Source organism: Sus scrofa, chromosome 3 (assembly GCF_054392235.1).
Source record: "Sus scrofa isolate SSC_HxYL_T2T_F1_AM1 chromosome 3, Sscrofa_HxYL_maternal_Yorkshire_Landrace_v2.0, whole genome shotgun sequence".
Taxonomy (NCBI): Eukaryota; Metazoa; Chordata; class Mammalia; order Artiodactyla; family Suidae; genus Sus; species Sus scrofa.
This window is the reverse complement of record NC_139385.1, coordinates 5863371-5887594: the sequence shown is the minus strand read 5'-3', so window position 1 is coordinate 5887594 and position 24224 is coordinate 5863371. Positions and strand designations below refer to the sequence as shown.

General features: G+C 50.0%; 1 protein-coding gene across 17 annotated transcripts in view; it reads right to left on the bottom strand.

Moving 5' to 3' along the window:
- TRRAP (transformation/transcription domain associated protein) overlaps positions 1–24224 on the bottom strand; it is a 120044-nt gene that overhangs the window by 68667 nt on the left and 27153 nt on the right. For 16 of the 17 annotated variants that reach the window (XM_021086098.2, XM_021086103.2, XM_021086096.2 and 13 more), the window contains exons 13-27: positions 23795–23873; positions 21110–21344; positions 20124–20484; positions 19938–20035; positions 19034–19228; positions 18393–18584; positions 15624–15789; positions 13739–13995; positions 11748–11948; positions 8200–8351; positions 3846–4045; positions 2098–2315; positions 1794–1991; positions 1241–1501; positions 580–741 (exon numbers count right to left, since the gene is read on the bottom strand). In XM_021086098.2, coding sequence (XP_020941757.1) covers positions 580–741; positions 1241–1501; positions 1794–1991; positions 2098–2315; positions 3846–4045; positions 8200–8351; positions 11748–11948; positions 13739–13995; positions 15624–15789; positions 18393–18584; positions 19034–19228; positions 19938–20035; positions 20124–20484; positions 21110–21344; positions 23795–23873 — 2975 coding nt within the window. The remainder of the gene's footprint in view (positions 1–579; positions 742–1240; positions 1502–1793; positions 1992–2097; positions 2316–3845; positions 4046–8199; positions 8352–11747; positions 11949–13738; positions 13996–15623; positions 15790–18392; positions 18585–19033; positions 19229–19937; positions 20036–20123; positions 20485–21109; positions 21345–23794; positions 23874–24224) is intronic. The other variant, XM_085016434.1, reaches the window with a different exon arrangement.

Genomic DNA, 24224 nt, shown 5'->3' with positions numbered 1-24224 from the left:
TGAAACACAGGACTTACCAAAAAAAAAAAAAAAAGAAGCCATTTTTTCATAATTGTAAATTCAGACTTAGTGTGGGTAAGAAAGAATGTGCTTCCTTATGACCTGTGCCTCAGTTTACTCTGACGACGCCTCCAGAAGGATTCACGTCTCATCAAAATTTCAAGTTGGGACTAATCACCAGATTAATTCTGATGACTGTAAGAAGTAATACTTATAATCGGACTGTACCTATAGCTTAATTTCTATTTATCACTTCCTCCTATCACTCCACACTGTAACACTGACAGTAACAGACACTTTGAAGGTGCCCTTGGCCACTGCCCATTATCTTGGGTCCAGGGGCAGTCAAGTCCCCTCCACCCACAAGGACTTGTCCACCACCATGCCTGCCTTCTCCCCAGTCCCAGATGTGACATCCTGTGCCGAGGGCTGAGGCAGGCTCCGGCTGGTTACCTGCAGTCACGGCCCAGGCCTTCTCTGAATGCTGCCTGACCAAAGACGGGCCACCAGACACGCCTCATCACCTTCCATCCGCCCCCCACCTCTGTGTAGAACGCCCCTGCTCCACACCGCCCCTACCTCTGTGTAAAACACCTTATGCTCCACCACGTTAAGGTCCATCGTGAAGAGCCGGGGCTGCAAAGTGGTACAGAACGTGTTGCCTTCCATCAGGCCTATCTGGGCGTTGGCAGGCTGGTGTCGGAGCAAATGCTTCTTAGGCGGGACCATGTCCTGGAGAACCTGGGACAGGCAAGGAGGCACCACTGACCAACTGCCCCTTAAAAGCAAACACCTCCCACTGCAGTAGCTAAGCCAACCAGCGATCTGAAAACCACAACTGAGATCGATACTTAAGACAGATGCCCTCTCCTTGGGGAGTATGTGTTTCATATTCGCTGAAACTGGGTTGTGGAGAGAGACACATCAGATCCACTTAATTCCTACTGGTTCAGAGGAACCCTCTTAAACCAAACCAAAGCCGCCACAAGAACAAGACCACCGGGCTGTGCTCTACGAGAAACCAGCCTTCTACCTCCCCGGCCCTGAGCAGTCCTGACACAGACATTAATGCAAGCACACTGCCATCTGCCTATCTGAGATCAAAAAGACACGGGCAATGACACTGGGTTCACTGCATGCGAATTACGAATTCCGCGTCATCTACAGCTCAAATGTGAAGGAAAAAAAAGTCTCACAAGTTTTGTTCAAATTATTCCAGTTCTGGCGACAGAAATCTCACCTCTTTGTGGGGTTCCATTATCACGGTCACGCTTTTTCCAGTGACCTGGGCCAGTACCTGCAGCGAATGCATAGCCTGTTTTCTCACAGTGGAGTTGGGAGAGGTGACTTCTCGAACCAGGTCATGCGTCACATGGTGGAAGGACTTCTCCTGGGCCGCCACGATCTCCTCGGCTCTCTCCTCGTCCTTCAGGGGCGTCGCGCACCGCATCAGAAGCTGCTCCAGCGTGGTCTTGGCCATGGCGACGGCCCCGTTGGAAACCTGCAGGCCAAGCTCCTTAGCGCAAAAGGGGGAGGCTGCCTCAGCCCCCCGATCTCCCCCCCAGCCCCTGCCACACACCCTGCGCCAGACCGCCACGCTAAGAGCTCGATCCAGAAGGACAGGCCCTCAGACATCCGAGAAAGAGAGCCAGCGGGAGGGCTCTGAGCTGTCCCTTTATGCCGTTAGGGTATCGACGCGTCTGCGAGAGCAGGTCTGCAGGACCGCCCCCAACGTCCTCCAGGCAGACCGGGTCCCGACACAGCCTGGCTAGGTACGGGGACCCATCACCTACCTCTCCGGTCAGGTCCATCATGACAAAGAGCAGCGCTTTGAGGAAGGTCTGCTGGTTCTGCAGAACCCACGTGAGAGGCAGCCGCTCCATGAGGAACTTAATGGACACCACGCCCCCGAGCTTGGCATACCAGGCCTGCTCGTAGCAGCAGGCGCACAGGCGTTCCACGATGTAGGAGAAGAGGGGCAGCTGGCACGCCTGGAAGACACACAACCCCACCGTGTCGCTGCCACTCGTCGACAACGAGCCTTTGCCGAGCGCCCGCCCCCGGGGCCTTGCAGCCCGCAGACCCCATCCTCCTCACCCGCTCCTTGGAGCCCAGGATGATGCTCGCAACGTCAAATATCACAGCCAGGGCCACCTCCCCGATCTTGCAAAGCTCCTTCTCTTCATACGCCATACAAATAGCTATCGCATCAATGAGAACCAGGGGGTCCATTCCTTTGGAGCCGTTTTCTTCGCTGTGAAACATGGCCGTGCTGGGCTGGCTGCCCACCTGGTAGCAGGGGAGCAAGAACGGACCTGAAAGGAGAGGCAGAGCGCATGCGAGACGCTGCGATTAGCTGCAAAACATTCTAGCCCCTCCAACGGCCAAACCACCTCGTTTTTTTCCTTGAGGTTAGCAATTTAATAAAAGCCAACCCCGATACTTTAGACCAACTCTGGTTAAACTGTAATTGTCTATGAACTAAGTGGTCCGACTCGCCCTAAGCCTATTGTTCTGAATGTTTTCCACTGCACACTGTGTCATTCTCGGATTTCCTCAATCACAATTCAAAGACATTTTAGTTTAAAATGAGAACCACAATCAGGTATCATCTTTAAAAAAAAAAAAAAAAAAAATCATTAGCCAGGCCAAGGAGCGCAACGCAGGAACAACTGCGGGTTATGTTTGGACATTCCTGACACACAAGTAACAGTAAGAAGCAACGGGCTTCCGTGATGAACCCAACCCACACAGAGAACAGACTGCCAGCCTCCATTTGTTCAGGCCTGGCAGGTACCCAGCAGGAGGCAGCATGGGAGGTACCGAGAGGCTTCCAGGTCGGCTGAGGTCTTGAGAAACAATCTAAGTTTTAACCACACGGCCCTGACTGTTCAGGCCAGGAAGAGCTACAAAAAAGCGGGGGAGGTTCTCTGTCCTACAGTGTTTGGAACAAATTACCTATTAATCAAGGGTGTGGGCCTTCAAGGACACAAAATGCCACTTGTGTGCATGCCCCTGACCAGTGCTGGTCTGGGAGAAGCTGCGAGACTGAGCTAAGGTGTTCAGAAACTTCAGCATTTTTACTGTCCTTTCCAACGTCACCAGTCTGGGAGCTCCCACTGTGGCACAATGGAATCAACAGCATTTCTGCAACACCAGGATGCAGGTTTGATTCCTGGCCCAGTACAGTGGGTCAAAGGAGCTGGCATTTCTGCAACTGTAGTATAGGCCACAGCTATGGCTCAGATCTGATTCCCTGGCCTGGGAACTCCACAATGCTGCAGGGCAGCCAAAAACAGAAGAAAAAAACAAAAAACAAAAAAAAACACCAGTCAGCAGTGGATGCGAAACAGAGACAAACAAACTTAGCCCTCATCACTGGAGCTTAAGAACCCCTGGAGCAGAGGCAAGGAGCTCCCAGGCCGGGGGAGGGGCGCGAGTGCCAATCCCAGGAGCAGAGGAGACACAGCCTGGAGACTGAGGAGCGGCAGACGGATGATGTGGGAGCGGAGGCTGGGTGTGAACAGGAGACCAGCAGTCAGTGTGACCACTCGCCGTCCCTGTTCTACCCCAGAGGGCCCAAAGTACTCAGCCCCCATGATGAAAAACAAAGGACCAAAATGTTCACCGGGTGGTGTTTAACCGATAAACTCAGGCAACAATTTTCAAGTGACGACAGCACCCATCGCTGAAGCACCAACTATCTCTGTCAAAGGATTTCGTGGAAAATGAGGAAACGAAAGCCAAAAACCAATCTGCCAAACTCGGCTTCTCTGAAACACCTCCTCCGACCAGGTTTTTTAGGCTCCCTGAGGAGCTCGAAGCACCACTTCGTCCCCACTCACCGCACTGCTGGGCGACGGCCACCATGGTGTAGTGGCGAATCAGGCTGGCCACAAAGGGCAGGGCGCTGGGCCGGAGGTCTTTAATGACAGCGGACATGAACGCCCCGGTCAGAGCCTGCTCAAAGGTCTTCCGAGCTGGAGTGTCCTGCGCTTTGTAGCGATGTGATATGATGACATTCGGTATGGTCTTTTCTGTAAAGCTGCAAGACAGAAATTAACGCCACCGTCAAGACACTGAAGCCCTGAGCCGATGACTCCCCGACACCTAACTGATTGTCAACCTGCCCGCTTCCCTCGTGTTCAGACAGGCCTGCCTGGGTGCGTTCATTTCTCTGCTTTAGTTTCAGCAACACTTGGAACCAAATAGGATGAATTTCATACGAACATTCACAGCCAATGGTTCAAGAGTTACCAAGTATGTTCTACCTAAAATGAACACAGGCCACGAATCAGAGGTAAATTACAAAACAGCAGCACCGAAGATATTTTCATAATTTTTTTCCATTTTAAGAAACTTGTTTGATTTTGATCTTTTAATAATTAAATAAGCCAAGTTATAAGAAGTAACTCAATGATCAAACAGGGATGGAACACACTATTGCCTAAAGGCAGTTAATATCTCTTATGTGTTGAAAAATCACACCACTGGTACAGAATCAAATGGGGCTGTGGTCTAACTGATCAAGAATTTATTGCCAGTTATATGAAATTAACAAAAACCAAGAAGGCAGAGTTAGGGATGCATACATCCTAAGGATAAGAACTGGTCATTGATAGTTTAAAAATTATTAGTTTCTTAATTACAGGCCAATATCACTGATGAACACAGCTGCAAAAATCTTCAATAAAATAGCAGCAAACCAATTTCAACAATACATTAAAAAGGTCATACACCACGATGAAGCAGGATTTATCCAAGGGGATGCAAAGATTTTTTAATATGTGCAAATCGATCAATGTGATACACTATATTAATAAACTGAAAAACAAAAACTGTATGATCACCTCTCAGTAAACGCAGAGAAAGCTTCTGGTAAAAATCCAACGTCCATTTAGGATAAAAACCCCTCCAGGAAGTGGGCAGAGAGGAGCCTCCTCCACACAGTGAAGGCCGCGTATGACAGACCCACGGCTAACCTCCCACTCGACGGCGAGAGGCCGAAAGCAGCTCCTCTCAGGGCGGGAGCAAGCCAAGGATGCCCGCTCGCACCGCTTTCACTCAACGCAGTCTCAGGAGTCCTAGCCACCGTGATCAAAGACAAAGACAAGGAGTCCAAACTGCAGAGGAAGAACTGAAGCTGTCACTGCTGATCACTGACGTGAAATCCTAGTTCACGGGAAAGTCTAAAGACACTACCAGAAAACCACTAGAGCTCATCGAGGAATCCAGCGAAGGTGCAGGAAACAAAATGAATTTGCAGAAACCGGCTGCATTTTCATACACCAACAATGAAGCGCCACAAAGAGAAATTAAGGAAAAAATTCCACTTACCATCACATCAAAAAGAGTAAAATACCCAGAATAAACCTACCTAAGGAGGCAAAAGGCAGAAGGCCTACACTCTGAAAACTTTAAGACACTGATGAAACAAACTGAAGATACAAACAGACAGAAAAATGTACCATGTTCTTGGACTGGAAGAATCAATTTTGTCCAAATAATTGTATCATCCAAGGCAATTTACAGATTCAATGCAATCCCTATCAAATCACCAGCGGCATCTTAGACAAAACTAGAACAAACAATTTTAAAATCTGAATGGAAACACAAAGGCCCCGAATAGCTAAAACGATCTTGAGAAAGACGAACAAAACTAAAGGAATCGTACCCCTGACTTCAGACCCTATTACTACAGTAAGTAAAGCAGTATGATACTGGCACAAGAAAGGTCAATCGCACAGGATGACGATTCTAAACCCACACATTTACGGTGAGCTAATCTACAACAAAGCAGGCAAGAACATACAACAGAAGACGTCTCTTCAGTAAGGGTGCTGGAAAAACTGGACAGCTACACATCGGAGAATGGAGTTAGACCATTCTCTAATAGCCTATACAGGAATAAACTCAAAATGAATCCAATACCTATGTGTAAGACCAGACACCACAAAACTCCTAGAGGAAAACATACGCCAAATACTCCTCGACATAAAACAGAGCGGTATTCTTTTGGCCGTGTGTCCTAAAGTAAAGGAAATAAAAGCAAAAATAAACAGGGCCTAATTAAAGTTTTTGCACAACAGAGGAAACCACTGACTAGACAAAAAAGACAATCTAAATACTTGCAAATGGGAGTTCCCTTCGTGTCTCAGCAGTTAACAAACCCAACTAGGATCCCATGAGGTTGCGGGTTCAATCCCTGACCTTGCTCAGTGGGTTAAGGATCCGGCGTTGCCCTGAGCTGCGGGGTAGGTCGCAGATGCAGCTCGGATCCTGCGTTGCTGTGGCTGCGGCACTCACCAGCAGCTGTAGCTCTGATTCGAGCCCCAGCTTGGAAACTTTCATATGCCGTGGGTACGGCTCTAAAAAGCAAAAAAAAAAAAAAAAAATGCAAATGACATGACTGATAAGGGATTAATATTCAACATGTGCACACAGCTGATACAACAAAGGAACAAAGCTGATTTTTAAAAAATGGAAATATCTGAATAGTCATTTTTCCAAACATTCCTACAATCCAACTTTAAACATGTCACCCTGAGGGCGATCCCCACTCCCACGCCCAGGGAGACCACTGGTCTGCAGTCTCCGACGTCTCGCCTTCCCCAGTTATTCCATATACAAGCAATCACACAACACACAGTCCCGGGTCCAGCTTCTCCACCTCAGTCTGGTGTTGGATGATCTGTTCACGTTGGAACTGTGTCAACACATCATTCCTCGTTGCCTGATTTTACCGTGTCCACATACCCCCATACCACACCGCGCTGCTTCCAGTCTATTACGATCCTTAAGGCTGCGAGTTTCCCTCTAAATACAGCCTTAGCTGTATTCCATTACATCTGACCACGTATCATTCCCTGTCCCATTTCAGATCTTCTGCTGGGGAACTTTCATTCCACCTGAAGGAAGATCTTCCGGTGGGAGATTTCTGGGTTTTTTGACAACTTTATTTCACCCTCCTTCTGAGTCAAATTTTCACCAGATGTATGATTGCAGGTTGGCAGTTATCTTTCTTCAGACTGGAGATTTGTTTCACTGTCCATTGGCTTTCACAGCTGCCAGGTTATCATCTGTTGAGGGTAATCCATCTTTTTTGTTCTATCAGCTTTTAAGACTTTATCTTTTTTCTTGATTGTAGTTGTTCCACTTGAAGTATCCATGTGTAGACTTCTTTTCATATATCCTGTTCTAGATTCACCAACCATTTTGGATATGTACACTGCTGGTTTTTCCATTGTTTCATCAGTTCTGGGAAATTCCAAGGCATCATGTCAAGTCTTTTCTCTGCTTCCTTGTCTCTCCTCTCTTTGTGGGACTTCAAGCAAACTACGCTACTTCACACTATGCACATGTCTCAATTCTCTTTTGTGAATTTTTATCTTTTTCTCGCTCTGCACATATTCTTGATAATTTCTTTTGACGTGTCTCTTACCTAAAGATTCTCTTTGTGCTTTTTTTCCCCTTGAATCCGCCTGGGCAATTTTATAGGTTTTTGTCATTTCCTGGAGTGCTTTCCAGTTGGTCTTTTATGGAGCCACGGGGATCCTCCCGTCTCAAGTGGGCACAGATCTATTTCTGCTTCGTGTTGACTCTGCAGACTCTTACCCATGCTGCCTTACTTCCCTGTGCACCTGGCTATCTTAGCTCTCTCTCCAGTGTTCTTTCAACAAGTGAGCACCAACTATATACACGGCATATCTTTGATGCTATGAGAAACATGAAAAGACCAAGGAGAAACCTCTTCCCTGAAACTAACCACATAAGAAGATGACACACGCACACACTGTCACAAAGGATCCTAATATAAAAGGTCTCAGCCCTAAGTGGTAAGGGCACGACACAGATACCACAGGATAAATACTTGAGGAACGAAAGGGTCACTCTAGACGCGAAGAGCCAAAGGTCCCTTCCACACCCCCTAAGTCAGCCCTGTGGATGCAACCTCGAGCCTAAGGGAAAAGAGGGCATGCCCCTGACTCTTGAACCTGTGCCCTGACGGAGGCGGCAATAGCAAAGGTATACTCTGACTGATAGAATTCTATTTATTTTCCCTAAAAGCCAAGAGAGGCATTACTGGGCAAATAACATGTCTTTCTCCTGACCTGAAGGAACACGCCTGTAACGTTAAGAAAATCTGAGGAGTCCCCCTCCACCCCTGATTTTCTGCAAAGAATTAAGTTGCCCGCATACTTAGGGTGCGCCAGGAGCTGGTAGAGCGCGTGCTTATTGTCCTCCAGGCTCATCATTGCCACCAGGAAGCACTTGATCACTTCCCACGCCTGCCTCCGGTAGTAGGGCTCGGTGTTTGCACTTTTCAGGCAGTCCAGAGCTGTTTCAATGGCCTACAGCAAAGAAACACAAAAACGGTAGCTTGTGGTCAAGTTACGTGATTGTGGAAAGCTCTCGCTGCAAGCATGTGCAGCACCCAGAAGGATCTGAACATGTATTCTCTCTTAAAGAAAGCCCAAGTGGACCTGCAGACAGGCTAACGGTCTTCTCCTAATGAAACCTCCAGAGAAGGCGACACAAGTGTGACATCAACATCACACGGTTCAGGAGTTCCCGTCGTGGCGCAGTGGTTAACAAATCTGACTAGAACCATGAGGTTGCAGGTTCAATCCCTGGCCTTGCTCAGGGGGTTAAGGATCCGGCATTACTGTGAGCTGTGGTGCAGGTCGCAGACGTGGCTCAGGTCCCACGTTGCTGTGGCTGTGGCGTGGGCCAGCGGCTACAGCTCTGATTAGACCCCTAGCCTGGGAACCTCCACATGCTGTGGTAGCGGCCCTAGAAAAGGCAAACAAACAAACAAAAACAAAAAACAAACATCACATTTTTCAACGAAAATATGAAATGGAATAGACTGATTTCATGCTTAAATAACCAATTGGGTGATTCCAGAAATCAACCCAGAATTCCAGAAATCAACCCAGAATTCCAGAAATCAACCCAGAATCTGAGTGGTCTAAACTCAAAAGGCCAAGACGGCTTTCCGAAGCTTTTACTAAGTTCTCTCTTCAACAGCTAAGAGGGTTTACTTCATGTTTCCAGCCAACCTGCACAGCCACAGACATCTTTGGCCCTAGTCATCAGGCTGACCAGGAAGGCAGGAGAGGAGCCATCACACAAAACTATCACCTGGAGTCTGGAGCCGCTAGGATCTCGATGGTAACTGCCCGCCTATAAACCAAAGACCCACGCCGTGCTGAAGTAAGACTTATCCAGGCCCCGCGTGACGAGCCAGCGAGGGGCTGACAGGGACAGTGAACCTCCTGCCCTCCAGACCCGGCCAGGCTCCACGGCACCGGGCGTGACCGCGGCTCCTGGCTGCATCGCCCGCCCTTGTGCCCAGGACCTCCTGAGGGACCACACAACTGCCCATCCTCCCACCGCGGCTGAGCTGTTCCGCCCACGTCAAAAAACCAGTAGGGATCAGCTGAGAGGCCTATTTTTAAGAATCAGTGTAACCCACGAGCCAATTACCTTCCCAGAGGAAGGACTGAAATTTTGCCCAAAGCATAAACACGCTGGCACTGGGCCTGGCCGTGCGGGGAGCTGGTTATCCTCTTCCCTACTGGCACCCTCAGCTCTGCAGGGTGTGCCTCGGCCCCTCAGGCACTGCCTGCTGACAAGAGGACTCCGAGAACACCAAGGAGGAGAAAAACAAACAAAACACCACGGAGTCTCTGGAAGGCCCAGGAGAACCATGGAAGCCTGGCTTCTCCATCCTTTAGGCACCTCACAGGAAAACTATTCCCTTTTTTCCTTTTTATTTATTTATTTATTTTATTTTATTGGTTTTTTTAATTTGGGGTGTATACTTTTTAAGGGTTTTTGCTATATTTATTATCATATTGCTTGCTTGCTTTTTTTTTTTGTTGTCTTTTTAGGGCCTCACCCAAGGCATATGGAGGTTCCCAGGCTAGGGGTCCAATCAGAGCTGTAGCTGATGGCCTATGCCACAGCCACAGCAACGCCAGATCCAAGCCACATCTGCAACCTGCAGCATAGCTCACGGCAACAATGGATCCTTAACCCACTGAGTGAGGCCAGGGATTGAACCTGAATCCTCATGCATGCTAGTCAGATTCATTTCCGCTGAGCCATGACGGGAACTCCCCCGCCACTTTGTTTTTTTTTTTTTTTAAACAACACTCACAGCATGAGGAAGTTCCCAGGCCAGGGACTGAACCTGCACCTCAGCAGCTACCTGAGCCACAGCCATGACAACCCCGGATCTTTAACCCATCAGGCCGCCAGGGAACTCCACGGGAAAAATTACTTCTGAGGGGATTTTCCGGCTCTGCTTAGTCTATGCAGAGGTCAAGTATAAGTCAGGTATCCTAGTTAGCACTCTCGTACCAACCTGCCACTGACGGGGCTAAAGCAAAGAGAACCCTAACTTAAGGAGATTAGCTAACATGTGGGAACAGGATTTGCCCTATGATAATTTTGAACACAGAGACAGAATTTTAGTTGTATTTTCTTAGAAGAAAGTAGTGCCTAACTGGCAAATGTCCGGATGAAGGTTTGGATGAGAAACTGGTATGAGAGGGCAACAGTGCTTTATGGGGCAGGGCTGGGGGTGGGGAGACGGGGGACTGAGAGACAACGACAGGAAAAGGCCCCCGCAGGACATGCGCCTATGTGTTCAGGAAAATCTAGTTACAAAAAATACGTCACAGCAACCACTACTGTGGGTCAGGAGAGGGCAGAGCCCAGGAATCCCAGCAGCGTCTGGCTCACTGAGCAGCTGAGGCCCTCAGATACAGGCACAGGGCCGCTCTAAAACCCTTTCTGGAAAGGCCCACCACTACTATACGAACGGCGAGACAAGGGTTTTGAAGAGGTGGTGACAAAAGCGGTAAGAGAGGCGAGCAGGCTGGTTTAACACCAAGGGGGAAGGTCGAAGGGGACCGTGCAGACTAATACACGCGGCCTGAAGCGGGTGACGCAGCACCGCAGAGTCAAAAAGGCGAAGGGGGACAGTTCCCAACACGGACCAAGCAGGAGCCGCGCGCTCTGCAACACGCTGGGGGCAGCTGTTGGATTCTCCACGCCGAGACAGCGATTCTAAAGGGAACACAGAGCTCAGAGAGCTGCCCGCAGTGGGCGACGGAGCCGAGTCTGGATGGAGAACGGGAGGAAAGCAGGTCCTCAGGCGGGATGGGGCTGAGGCAGGAATGGGATGAACTTGGGCTCTAAACGACACTTGAGTTCCCTTCGTGGCGCAGCGGAAACAATCCGACTAGGAACCATGAGGTTGCAGGTTCGATCCCTGGCCTTGCTCAGTGGGTTAAGGATCCAGTGTTGTCCTGAGCTGCGGTGCTCACAGGGGCACAGACGGGGCTCGGGTCCTGCGTTGCTGTGGCTCTGGCATAGGCTGGCGTCTGCAGTTCCAATTAGACCCCTAGCCTGGGAACCTCCGTATGTCATGGGTGCGGCCCTCAAAGGACAAAAGACAAAAAATAAATAAGTAAATAAATAAATAGCACCTGACCTAAAGCCCACTGGGCATCAAAGGAGACTAAGGACCCGGCTGTGCTGGGCAAGCTCTCTTGGTCCCTGGCGAGGAAACCCATCGCCACCCAAGCTGGGTCCCAATAAACCTTGTTCGTCTTGAGTTAGAAATTCTCGTCCCAAAAGTACATGCTCTAGTTCCACACTTTCACACAGAAACTCCCTGTCTTTAACTGAAACGGACAGCATCCTGAAGAAACTCCGAGACGCCCCACGCTTACCTTCTCCATTGGGAGCTGCAGAGAGGCTTTACAGTCAGAGAACTCCACTGTGATGCTGGGCCCTTGCACTTCAGTCACGACATAGTGCAGCTTCTGGGACTCCTTTAGCATCTTCCTGTTGCTGCCACCGAATTTACCAAGGACGCGGTAGGCCACGTGAGAAATGCTGTCAGCAGGGTTGCGTAACGTGCGCCACAAAGCCTGAAAACCACCGTGCACCATTCAACCCTTCTGAGGCAATGCAGGCACGGGGTTCCCAGGCAGAGCTCAGAAGTTACCCAAGGCTCCACAGCGGGAACTCCTCCTCCCACCTCCGCCCCCCGACCCCCCCACCGATCGTCCCCCGCCCCGAAACCAACAGTATCCATCTTGGGTATTCTTCCAGAGAAACCACGTGCCTTCACAGAAAACGCACATATTAAATACAAATGTATTAAATACAGATGCGCTTCCTGCCCCTGGAAGAGAAGTGGTAACTCTGTTGCACACAGCGCAGAGCCCAAAGGCAAGAACACGTAACCATACACCCTGCGCGCAGATACACAAGCGCAGATACACAAACCCATGGGCGAGCACAGAGCAAAACCCAATTTGCTGGGAAGGGCCCTGGCCCCGCTGGACGGCGCCGTCTCAGGTTTTCACTGCTCTTACCGGCTTTACACCCTCCACACACGACACAGACCTGACCGTCCACGTTTGAAGAGGGTGCGGAGGGAGGGTGGGTCACAGCGAGACCCGCGTTACAGGGAAAGTGAGTTCCTGTGCACCTGGTAACCAGTGAGGACCAGAGCAGAGCAGCACTCGCCTGCTCCAGAAAACTGTCCTCCCACGTTTTTCACCTCATCCTGAAAATAACCACAGCTCACTATTTAAATCTGTTTTCTCACATCACCTTGCGTAACAACGCCAGGTACTAGCACCGTTAACATTAAGTATCAGAACTGTTCTTTAAAGCAAAATCCCAATTTCCCTTAGGCCCCTGTAGGTCCTCAGGGGCCTCCCCTCCGTGACTGCTGGGATGGAGTCGCAGACTCCGTACCCTCCACCTGGCCCACCCTAAGCTCCCCTGTCCTCAGGAGAGGGGACTAGGGCTCACCTCCCCGGGGGGGCAGCACCGGCCCGGCACACGCACAGGGCCGCCGCTGGCAGGCTTTGGCACTGAGCCACGTGCCCCGCAGGCAGGGTCACTGTCTCCCTAAAGCAAGAAGAACCTCGACCTCACCTCGCTAGAGCCGTCCGCCTCGCAGAACAGCAGGTGGCCCCAGAACCTCCCCGCCTCCTCTTCCCACACAGCGCTCCTCCAGGCTCGGCTGGTCCCACGGTCTGCCTTCCAGACCACCAGCACTGCTCTCCAGTCACCCAAGCCTCCGAATGACTGGCCTCGGACTTGCAGGGTCTGGCCCAACCCCTAGGCATCTTCCCTCTGGATGGAGCCCAGGATCTCAATTTCAAGACAGGCAGGCGCGTCCAGGTGGCAACCTCTGTTTACCGTCCGTCCAGGGGCCAAATACTCTGTGCTAAAGGGGCAGATAAGGAAGTAACAGGCAGCCCAGACCTGCAACAATCGCCGACCACATTACAGATCAGAAACTTCAGCAAAACATGGAGAGAAAAGCTGATAGCGGACACTGAGCTCTAACAACCAGAACATGTAAAATGGTTTGTAAAACCGCCTCGTTTCTCATCTGCTGTTTCCCTTGGGGCGGCCGGACGGCTCTGCTTCCCGTACGAATCTGCATCTCCTTACTGGGAAACTCAAGATCTCTCTGGGGTCGAGAGAGGACCCCCTGCAAGCAGCACGCCATCACACACCATCAACTTCACGAGAACGTGACACTGCTCCAGTCACTTGAGATTTGCAGTGTCACAGGCCAGAAGACTCACCAGGCCGGCAGAAAGCCACTCCGGCTCGTCCCTCCTGAAACTGCAGCCTACAAGCCTCAGTAAAAGCTCGTCACTCCAGCCCCTGGCGCCCTCCGCCGCAGACTTACCTGCATGAGCTCGGCGCGCACGGGCTGGATGTGGTCATAGAGGAAATCGGGCTGCAGGTTGTCCACACACAACTCCAGCGTCCTCAGGCCTTGGCTGACCAACGTCTGAGAGCCGTTGAGAGCCGACACCAAGGGGTCCATCAACATGGGCAGATAGGGCAGGAGCGAGCTCAGCCGCACGGGCACCGTGAGACACAGCTCCACGAAGAGGTCCTTCATGTGCTGCTTGTGCAGGCCGCTCTGCAGCATGTTCAGCCCTGCACACAGGTTTGGGGCCGTCAGAGGAAGGTCCGCCCTAGACACATGCCAAAGCTAACGGGGCAGAGCAACCGGCCCGCTTTTTAAAACAGACGTCTCCCGGAAGGAGGGAGACCTTCGAGCCCTCGTCGTTACTGGGGCAGCTCAAGGGACTCTGACTGCACCTCTCTGCCTCCTGCTTCCACAGTGACCACAGCAGCCCGCGTGTACTCGAGGGCGATCTCGTTACAGCCACTGCGATCAGATGACTCTTAAGGACGTTAACATTATCATGTTATGTATCACACAATGACATTATATATGATATTACAACATACATGTGTGGGCAAATCACGTGCCTCTATCACGAAGCCCAATCTCGAGTCAGACTCCAACGGGATGTGTTTATCTCAAGTTTGAGGTTGACCACCTGACATGTCTTACCAGGCTTCCAGTAAACCACAGTTGATGGCTATGCTCCCAAACGAACACTGTGTTAGGAAACCCACGTTTGGTTTTCATAAACAGAGAGGGACCTGTCCTCCCTAACCAAGTATGTACTGACCCCCTAAGACAGGTCAGATGGGGGCCTGCCCAAGAACCCTGGAGACCACCTGTAAAGAGAAAACCAAGTAACAGCAGCCCCAAAACAAGGTGCGTCCCAGGTGCCGAAGGCTGAAGAGGGGGCTAGCAGGGAAGGCACCAGAGAGCAGCTGCACGGGATTCAGAAGCAGAGGAACAGGTGGAGGAGGGCGGCGAGGCTCAGGTCCCCAGAGAGCACCCCCTGGAACACAGCCCGGCCGGGAGGAGGACGGCTGCGAAGAGTGCAGGAGGGGGAATCAGACTGATCGGAGCAGAGGGCGCAGGCTGGGCAAGACTGGAGACAGGGTCCCCTGCAGACGAGAGCCAATGGGCCACGGGGGACTCAGGGACCTGTTACAGCCAACACATCCCAGCCAACACATCCCAGCTGCCTCCTAGGTATATACTACACTGAAAGTGGCTTCTCTTTAAAGAATTCATAAAGAAAATACTGCAGAAGATTTAACCCCTTGCCAAGAGCTCACCCTTCTTAGCCTAAAAAAATTCCTAGGATTGTGTTTCTCATCAGTTCACACCTGTAACCCTTCACTGGACTCAAGACCCCCTTCAGCTGTACACCTTGAAAGCATTTCTACTTACACAGGAATACCAGAATCTTACTGATGCAAGTTAGCAACTAAAGATGATAAACATATTTTTAAGTATTTTACACAAAGCTTACATCAGCTTGATAACTTGCTTTTTCCCTTCCCGTTCTCATTCTTTCAATCGAGGATCCCTGATCATCCTAAACCACTAGAAACACTTCTTCGATGTTCTCACCAAATGCCACAAAAACTCAGCTAAGTTCTAACTGGGATAAACTAAAACCTTCCAACTCCCACTCAACTCTGAGAGGGGAGAAGAATCCACCCCTTTCGAGATGCACTGCCTTTACGGAGAGTGGGGCTCAGACAGACAGACAGACAGACACACACACACACACACACGTACATCCCGCCACCATGACCTTCGCCGGGTGCGGAGGACGACCCCCAAACACCAAGAGCAGCCAGGCCCAGGCGCGTGCACAAGACTAAAGGGCAACCAAAATCACTGCCCTGACCTTGCAGGAGGTTTGGCAGGAGAGGCAAAAATTCCTGATACAGGAGATCGTGGCTACCTCCCCCGATGGAGCGGAACAGGGCTCGGAGCAGCAGGAAATAGTTGTAGGGTTCTTTGGCAGTCTGGGCGAGCTCCATTGAACTGTTCACGATCTTGTGCAGATGAGGCTGCAGGACGGAGAAAAGGCAGGTTAACAGGTTTGCAATGAGGAGGTTTCGCTGTAAGAACATAGGAATGGAAGGTAATAACTTTCCAATCTTCACTTGACTTAAATTAATTCCCTTGAAATACTCGTTGGTTTCTAGCAGTTTGGCTGTGAAAGAAGCATCTAATAGGTTCTCCCCTGCTCCATGGGCACGCGATGCTACGAAGCCTCTGCAGCAGGAATGGAGGGCACATGAGCTCTGTGGTTCTTGGGAACAGGCACCCCTTTCGAACAGACCAAAGAGCCCAACAGACGAAAGACACCTGCTTCCTAACCCTCCAAATGCAAAAGGCAACCTAAAGAAACGCAAATATCACCACCAATCAAATACTGCACAAGCAAAGTTTGGAAGTGCCTCAAAAGGCATTTGAGAGAATGATAGAGTATGTTCATACGAGTGCTTCTTTAATAAAAAAAAAGCACTTTATTAGCTTATAGTAACTTTAATCAACATTTTGAGAGAGATTAGTTTTTTATCTTAGACTTCAAGTCCTAGTTTTGATGCACGAGAGGTTACGTCTGACATGAGTTTGTCTTGCAGGTGTATATAAAGGGAACTGTGAATGATAAACTGTCTGCATAATCACTGATAGTTACTAATCTCTTACTGTACACGAGTAGTTCTTTTACAGATAAGTCAACTATCTGTATTCGTATCCAGACTAAACATTCTATGAAATTGTTCAGTATCTTTCCTGAACAATATTCCAATATCCTACCAAGAGGTTTGTCTAATCTATTGGATTTTACTGTTTTTTGGTAGTGCCTAGTCTACACAACTATCCCTAATGTTGGCAAAAACTGAATTATTTGAAGATACTGATTTATGAGGAGCAAGACTACAATTAAGTATTTTTTATCTTTTAAAAAATTGCATATTTCCCTTTTATAGTAACACACAAGTGATGTTAAGATTGTTAACCAGGAATTCCCGTAATGGCTCAGTGGTTAACGAACCCGATTAGTATCCATGAAGACAGGGGTTCAATCCCTGACCTTGCTCAGTGGGTCAAGGATCCAGTGTTGTCTTGAGCTGTGGTGTAGGTCGAAGATGCGGCTCGGATACAGCGTTGCTGTGGCTGTAGCACAGCACAGCAGCTGCAGCTCTGATTTGACCCCCTAGCCTGGGAATCTCCAAATGCTGAGGGTGTGGCCCTAAAAAGCAAAAACAAAAACAAGACACACTGCTACTCGGAAAACATGGTCCTACATCAAGATATCAGCTACCCGAAAAGTATTAAAATGTTTGCTGTTACCCAAGCTAAATCTTCCTACCTACAGATTTTCTTATAGATATTCTAATTTCCGTTACTTGGGACAGATGCAACTGTCTAGCTTGGGAAAGACTGAACTTAGGAGTTCCCGTCGCGGCTCAGTGGTTAACGAACTCCACTAGTATCCATAAGGACCCGAGTTCGATCCCTGGCCTTGCTCAGTGGGTTAAGGATCTGGCGTTGCCATGAGCTGTGGTGTAGGTCACAGACATGGCTCGCATCCTGCGTTGTTGTGGCTGTGGCGTGAGCCAGCAGCTGCAGCTCCAATTTGACTCCTAGCTTGGGAACCTCCCTATCCTGAGGGTGCGGCCCTAAAAAAAATAAATAAGTAAAAAGATTGTTAACTGAAAAAAATGGGGAGGAAATCGTCACAAATTACTGATTCTTTCTATCACCATACACATATTTACGTCAGGAAAAAAGGGACTGGGCAACACTGCTCTTCAGACACACCCGACAATAATACGCAAACGTCTATAGAAATTAAACTATTCTGCCCCGAGCGGAAGGGAATTTCTTATTTCTATTTATTTTTTTCCTTTTTACGACCGCAACTGCAGCATATGGGAGATCCCAGGCTAGAGGTCAAATCTGAGCTGCAGCTGCCAGCCTACACCACGGCCACAGGGTCCGAGCCACCCAAACCCACATCCTCGTGGATATCATGTCAGGTTCTTAACCCACTGAGCGGCAAAAGGAACTCGAGAATTGTTCTAAGGCTTTTGTGCCACCGTCTGCTGCCTTTAGTGGGTGACGTAATCATGCACAGGTTTCCGCCGCTTGCTAGAACCAAGTAACTGAGGAGATAAAATCATACCACAGGATTAGGCAACTACACAAGCGCATTAGCAGACACACTCCTCCTAGGTGTGCCCTTTTTTTTTTGGCCACGCCCACAGCGTGTGGAAGTTCCCGGGCCAGGGACTGAACCCACGCCACAGCGGTGACCCAAGCCGCTACAGTGAACGGCAACATGCTCCTACCTTACTTGTGGGGGCCGCACAACAGAATCAGTGGTGGTAAGACTAATGACCGCCCCCTGCATGTCGCAAGACTTCCGAAGTGTTCATTACAGACCAGCAGACAAGCAAGTTAAGCTCTGCTTTAGAAATACATGAAATGTTTTTCACACTTGGCCCAAGTTTGCTGTAAATATTTATTAATTCAATATTTCAGTACTTACAAATATATCAAAAGAACCCATCCAGTTTCTGTTCAAAATGAAACGAATTAAAAAGCAACAACAACAGACCCAAACCCACAGCATGGCACGGATCTTCCAAGAGTTTACCTTTAGCATCTGCTCGTTTTCAGCTGCAAAGAGGGAGACGGAGCCAAAGACCAACTTGAACAGCTTGAGGTACAGGTTGGAGAGCTCCACGTTGGAGCCCATTTCCGGCAGGCGGTCTAGGAGATACTCCACCAGAATCGTAGCAAACAGAGCAGAGGTAGTAGGATTTGCCAAGAAGGAATTGGCAACAATCTGTCCAAACAAGAATGGCCTATGATGAAAGTAATCCTTCCCGCAAAGTGGCTTTAAGAAAAAGTAACGTGTACTTCCCACGATGACAAAAATCAAATCTGTATCAGCCACCCCAAGAAATTAATCATCCCACAAAGGAAAAAAGTGAAAGTGAGACAGATTCCCTGAGCACCAAGTGGAACGTAAACCGCTCATTTCCTCCTCTCCATCAGGCACCAGGAACCTACATCTAACACAGACCTAGTTTCCACCATGAAAGCAGTGGCACAAAGCATCTTGAGCTTTTGAAAAAAGTCTTTCTTTACTACGCCTCATACTTCTCTAAATTTTGCTCCACAAGCACGACCCTTAGGCATCTTACTTAGAAAATAAAAGGAATACCAACTATTCCACACACACACAAGTTTAAAACGAATGCGGTAAGAATGCAAAAAAAAGGAGTTTCACACCTGAAGTGCGTAGTTTTTCGAGATTCTTTCCACCATGTAAGGGACTGTAGTTTGGAAAATTTCCTTAAATGTCAAGGGGTTCATCATGGTGAAGACGCCGGCAAAGTGCTCCAGCACCTCCTTCTCTTCCTTCATTCGAACAGTCTGGCAGTTTGCGACGCGAATGTAGGTCTGCCCATTTCCTGCGATCTGGACCTGGCCAGGGGGGAACACGCCAGGGACCTGCCTGTATTCCTCAACGCTGCCGAACGCGCATCCAGCACGTCCTCAGATCAGCTGTCCATCTTGAATTAGCTAACAAACGTCCCCTGCCCCCACTTACATTCTCTATTCTCACTGTAATTTTACAAAACTAAAAACAAGGGAGTTCCCGTTTTGGCTCAGTGGTTAGCACATCCCACTAGGAACCATGAGGTTGCGGGTTTAATCCCCGGCCCTGCCCAGTGGGTTAAGGATCCGGCGTTGCCGTGCGCTGTGGTGTAGGTGGCAGATGCAGCTCAGATCCTGGGTTGCTGTGGCTGTGGTGTCGGCCGGCAGCTACAGCTCCAATTGGACCCCTAACCTGGGAACCTCCATATGCCACGGGTGCGGCCCTAAAAGGACAAAAGACAAAAAAAAGAAAACCAACCTCTGCTAGGTGTTCAAAACAGTAAACAATTTGGTAAAATCACATCTTGTTTCTGTTGCACTCCCTCTATACCACCTTCCCTCAAAACACACTGAGACTTGTTTAGAATTCTCACAATACAACCCTATGCTACAAACAAGAGCACACCTGGGTGTATAAACCCTGCAGACCATCCCAAGAGCAGGCGACCCTTCAAGACCCCGCCCGTCATGAGCACCGCTAATTCCAAGAGGTGGTTTCCACACGAAGAAGCCTGGTGTGAGGACACTGCCTTACCTGATAAATATCTAAAGCCTGCATTGCATATTTCACAAGTTTTATGTAAATCTGAGTCTCTTTGGGCTGCAGCTGCTTATTAGGAATGAACTGAGCTTCTGGAAAAGAGACAGCACAGTAAGTTAACTGCAACCAAACCCACTCCACGAAAAGCATGACTGGGCTAGGCACCGCAAGAGGGATTACCACCGGGCGCTTTACACGACGTGATGCCCCACGTGATTGTCTTGACGCCGCAGACCAAGGTCTTGACCAAGCTCCGGCAGTCTGTGACCTGGAAGGTCTGCTTGTCCTCCTTATCCTTCTCGCCTTGCTTCTCGAAGGGAGGCACGGGCGCTGGGGTCACCGGGGGGGCGGGGGTGGGGGGCGGGGGCGGGGCGGGGGCGGGAACCGGGGCGGGGGAAGGGGCGGGGCCCGGAGCCGCAGGGGCCGCGGGGACCCCGGGCAGCGCTGCTTCCACGGCTCCCAGTTCCGACTGAGGCTTGCACTTCTTAAAAATGGCAGAGAGCTGGTACCGTGCAATGGTGTGGAATTTGAGAACAAAAACCTGTCGGGAAGAGAGAGAGAGGAGAGGGAGGGCAGACAAAAAAATCATTCCTCTTCAACAGGCCAACAGGCCTTTCAGAAGACAGGAAGGCCACCTCTCCGACACCACTCAAGCTCAGTCTGCTTTTGCGCAGGACCACCGTCTCCGTCTCACCGGCCCAGGGTCAGCTCAGGAGGGCTGGTGACTGGCCTGGCCGCCAGGTCTGTCTGAGACCTGGGGCCACGCCGCGATCCACACCTCAGCAGACTGCCCGCGGGAATTACACTCCACCCCTGACCCAGGCACCCACTGGGCGTCTCTCCAGAGATGTGTACAGGTCACTCTGCACTTTGCTACGCCATGTCCCAGAAAACAGCTCTTGGTGATTACCCCCCAACTTGCTAAGGTCTCCCCGCCTCTCACAGACAGACACTGTGACCATCCCTGACTCCAAGACGAGCAGACCAGCGCAGAGCAGTAAGTGACTCGCCAAAGGAGCCTTGGCTAAGAGATGGGAGGGTTGGGATTGGAACCCGGGTGGGTCTAAGCTCCTGAGATCGAGCCTGGTGATCGCACAGTCCCGGCGCTGCCAGGAAAGCCCTCTAGCGGGTTAGCAGTGTCGGGGGTGAGGGCGCAGGGGCGCTACCTCCAGCATCCGCATCAGCACGTCTCTCCCGTTGCCGCTCTCCTGCTCGCTCTTGGAGCGGATGCAGTCCACCAGGTTCAGCAGGAGCTTGCAGGACATGGTCTGGATGCTGCTGGGCAGGGACTCATCGTCGATGTTCTTAGCAAAGAGCTGGACGGCGAGGGAGAGGTCGCTGAGGGGCAGGTGCTGACGGACGTGGTGCACGAGGTCCGCCAGCGTGCTGTAGGCGAGGGGCCTGCGGGGAGAGACCGTCTCAGCGTTGCCGTGGGCCTGTCTGCAGCCGCCATCTCCGCCACTGCCGGCCGCAGGAACACCGCCAGTGGGACGGTTCCTTTAGAGCACATTTTTTTGTTGTTTTTTGTTTTTGTTTTTTAGGGCTGTAACCGAGGCACATGGAGATTCCCAGGCTAGAGGTCCAATTGGAACTGTAGCCGCCGGCCGACACCACAGCCACAGCAACGCAGGATCCGAGCCCCGTCTTCGACCTACACCACAGCTCAAAGCAACACCAGATCCTCAACCCACTGAGCAAGGCCAGGGATTGAACCTGTCCTCATGGATACTAGTTGGATTCGTTTCTGCTGCGCCACAACGGGAACTCCCTGGAGCACATTTTATATGGTCCCAGGTTCCCCTATTACTTCCTCCCAGATACACGAATAAAAGGCTCAAGTGTAGGAGTTCCTGTCGTGACTCAGTGGTTAACGAATCCGACTAGGAACCATGAGGTTGCAGGTTCTATCCCTGGCCTTGCTCAGTGGGTTAAGGATCCGGCGTTGCCGTGAGCTGTGGTGTAGGTCACAGATGTGGCTCGGATCCTGCGTTGTTGTGGCTCTGGTGTAGGCCGGCAGCCACAGCTCCGATTCAACCCCTAGCCTGGGAAACTCCAGATGCCGCGGGAGCGGCCCAAGAAATGGCAAAAGTCAAAAAAAAAAAAAAAAGGCTCAAGTCTAGTCTTGGTTGCTTCATGTCATGTTTACATACTGGCCCATCTAGTCACCCTGAGCAGAAAGGACCACCAGCTTGAGCATGCACTGAGTGGGTGCTAGTGCTCAAAGGTCAGAATTCCCGTCGTGGCTCAGGGGTTAACGAATCCGACTGGGAACCATGAGAATGCGGGTTCGATTCCTGGCCTTGCTCAATGGGTTAAGGATCTGGCATTGCCATGAGCTGTCGTGTAGGTCGCAGACATGGCTTGATTCCTACGTTGCTGAGGCTATGGTATAGGCCAGCGGCTACAGCTCCAATTAGACCCCTAGCCTGGGAAGCTCCATATGCCGTGGGTGTGGCCCTAGAAAAGACAGAAAGAAAAAAAAGAAACTATTGCTCAAAGATCAACAGTCTGTGGTATCAACTAATACCTTATATGCTGTATACTGTATACTTTATAGAGCTGCAGCAACACTGCTGGGCCATCCAGCACCTCTACTCACTATACATCCGGACAGCTGCCACGCGCCAGACACTGGGCTGGGCACCAGGGCTGCCACGGTGCCCCTGTGTCCAGGAAGCTCACTGACAGAAGGGAAACACACAAGTCAAGAAGTCAACTGCGCAAGGTTCACGTGCTATGGAAGAGGTGAAAACAGCGCAGGGAGAAAGACTAGTGCAGGCACTGCTCTCAGGGGGCCAGAGAAGGCCCTCTGAGTGACACTGACTCTGAAACCTCAGGGACAAAAAGGGACCAGAGGTGAAAAGCCAGGGAAATTTCCAGGCGGGAGGAAACAGGAAGGTCAAGGCCTGAGTGGCAACTGCACAGAGCAGCCAAGGCCCTCGTGGTGGCAGCAGGTTGGGTGGGGAGAGCAGGGCCAGACCCCATGGGGCTCCTGCAACGTGGTCAAGAGTCTGGGTTTTGTCTGAGGGCGAAAGAATCAGAGGGAGTTCCCTTGTGGCAGAGCCGGTTGAGGACCTGACACTGCCAGGGCAGTGGGTTGCTGCTGTTGCACGGGTTTGATCCCTGGGAGGGGAACTTGCACATGCCACTGCCATGGCCAAAAAAAAAAAAAAAAATTCATCAGAGGGCTTTTCAGCCTAACATCCACTTAGACAGGCTCAACCTCAAGTTATGAAGAATATCTTAATATTTTACAACAGTATTTTATACAGAAAACACAGTGAACAGTCTATATACTGTGTCCAGGATATTCTGCATATTTTTCAGAAGATCTGTCATATTTATTAGAACCAAAAAATTACAGTTGATTCATTTTACATTATAAAGGATGATTAAAAATCAATCATCTCCTTTAGAAATAATAAATATGATTAAAACTGTATTTCATAAAAAGTTTAAGAAATAAAGCCTAGAAGGAAAGAGAACAAAATATTAACCATGTTACTTGATCTCCCTGTGTGGGAACAAAAGGTTTTTCTCTCCTTTTCTTCCTAGGTGGTTGGTCATCAAATACTCTTCTTTTTTTTAATAAAAAGATGCATTTACTACACAGGTAGCAAAAATACTAATGCTAGTTGGATAGCTCTACCTACAATTTAAATCAAGATGACTACTCTGATTAAGCTGAGGCACAGAAAGCAACCTAAGGTGTTTCTACAGCTATAATTTTAAGTACGACGGGAGAGGAGAGGCCCAACAGCCCATGCGTGCTCAAATGCTTTCACAACAAGCGCCAGGATCCGCTGGCCCCTGCATGTAACAGACAAGATATCACAGGTTTACTGTCATACCTGAGAGTCTCTCGAGCAGTATATCCTGAGCCAATGAGTATGGATTCATCAAACAGCTTGTCCATGCAAGGAATGAACTCTGGAACACAAATACCCAGGGCAGGTATCACCAACCACACCAAGTATGCAGTAAGCCATGTAACAGTACCTTCAGCAGGGCCGGTGTGCATCAACCAGCAACCCAGATTTGGGACAAGGTGGGAGGAGAGGCACATGCACTGTTTTCTTTTCATTTATGTATTTTTTTTTAGGGTCATCCCTGCGGCATGTGGAAGTTCCCAGGCTAGGGGTCGAATAGGAGCTGCAGCTGCCAGCCTACCCCACAGCCACAGCAACGCGGGATCCGAGCCGCATCTGCGATCTATGCCACAGCTCACAGCCAAGGCCGGGTCCTTAAACCACTGAAGGAGGCTAGGGATCGAACCCAAAT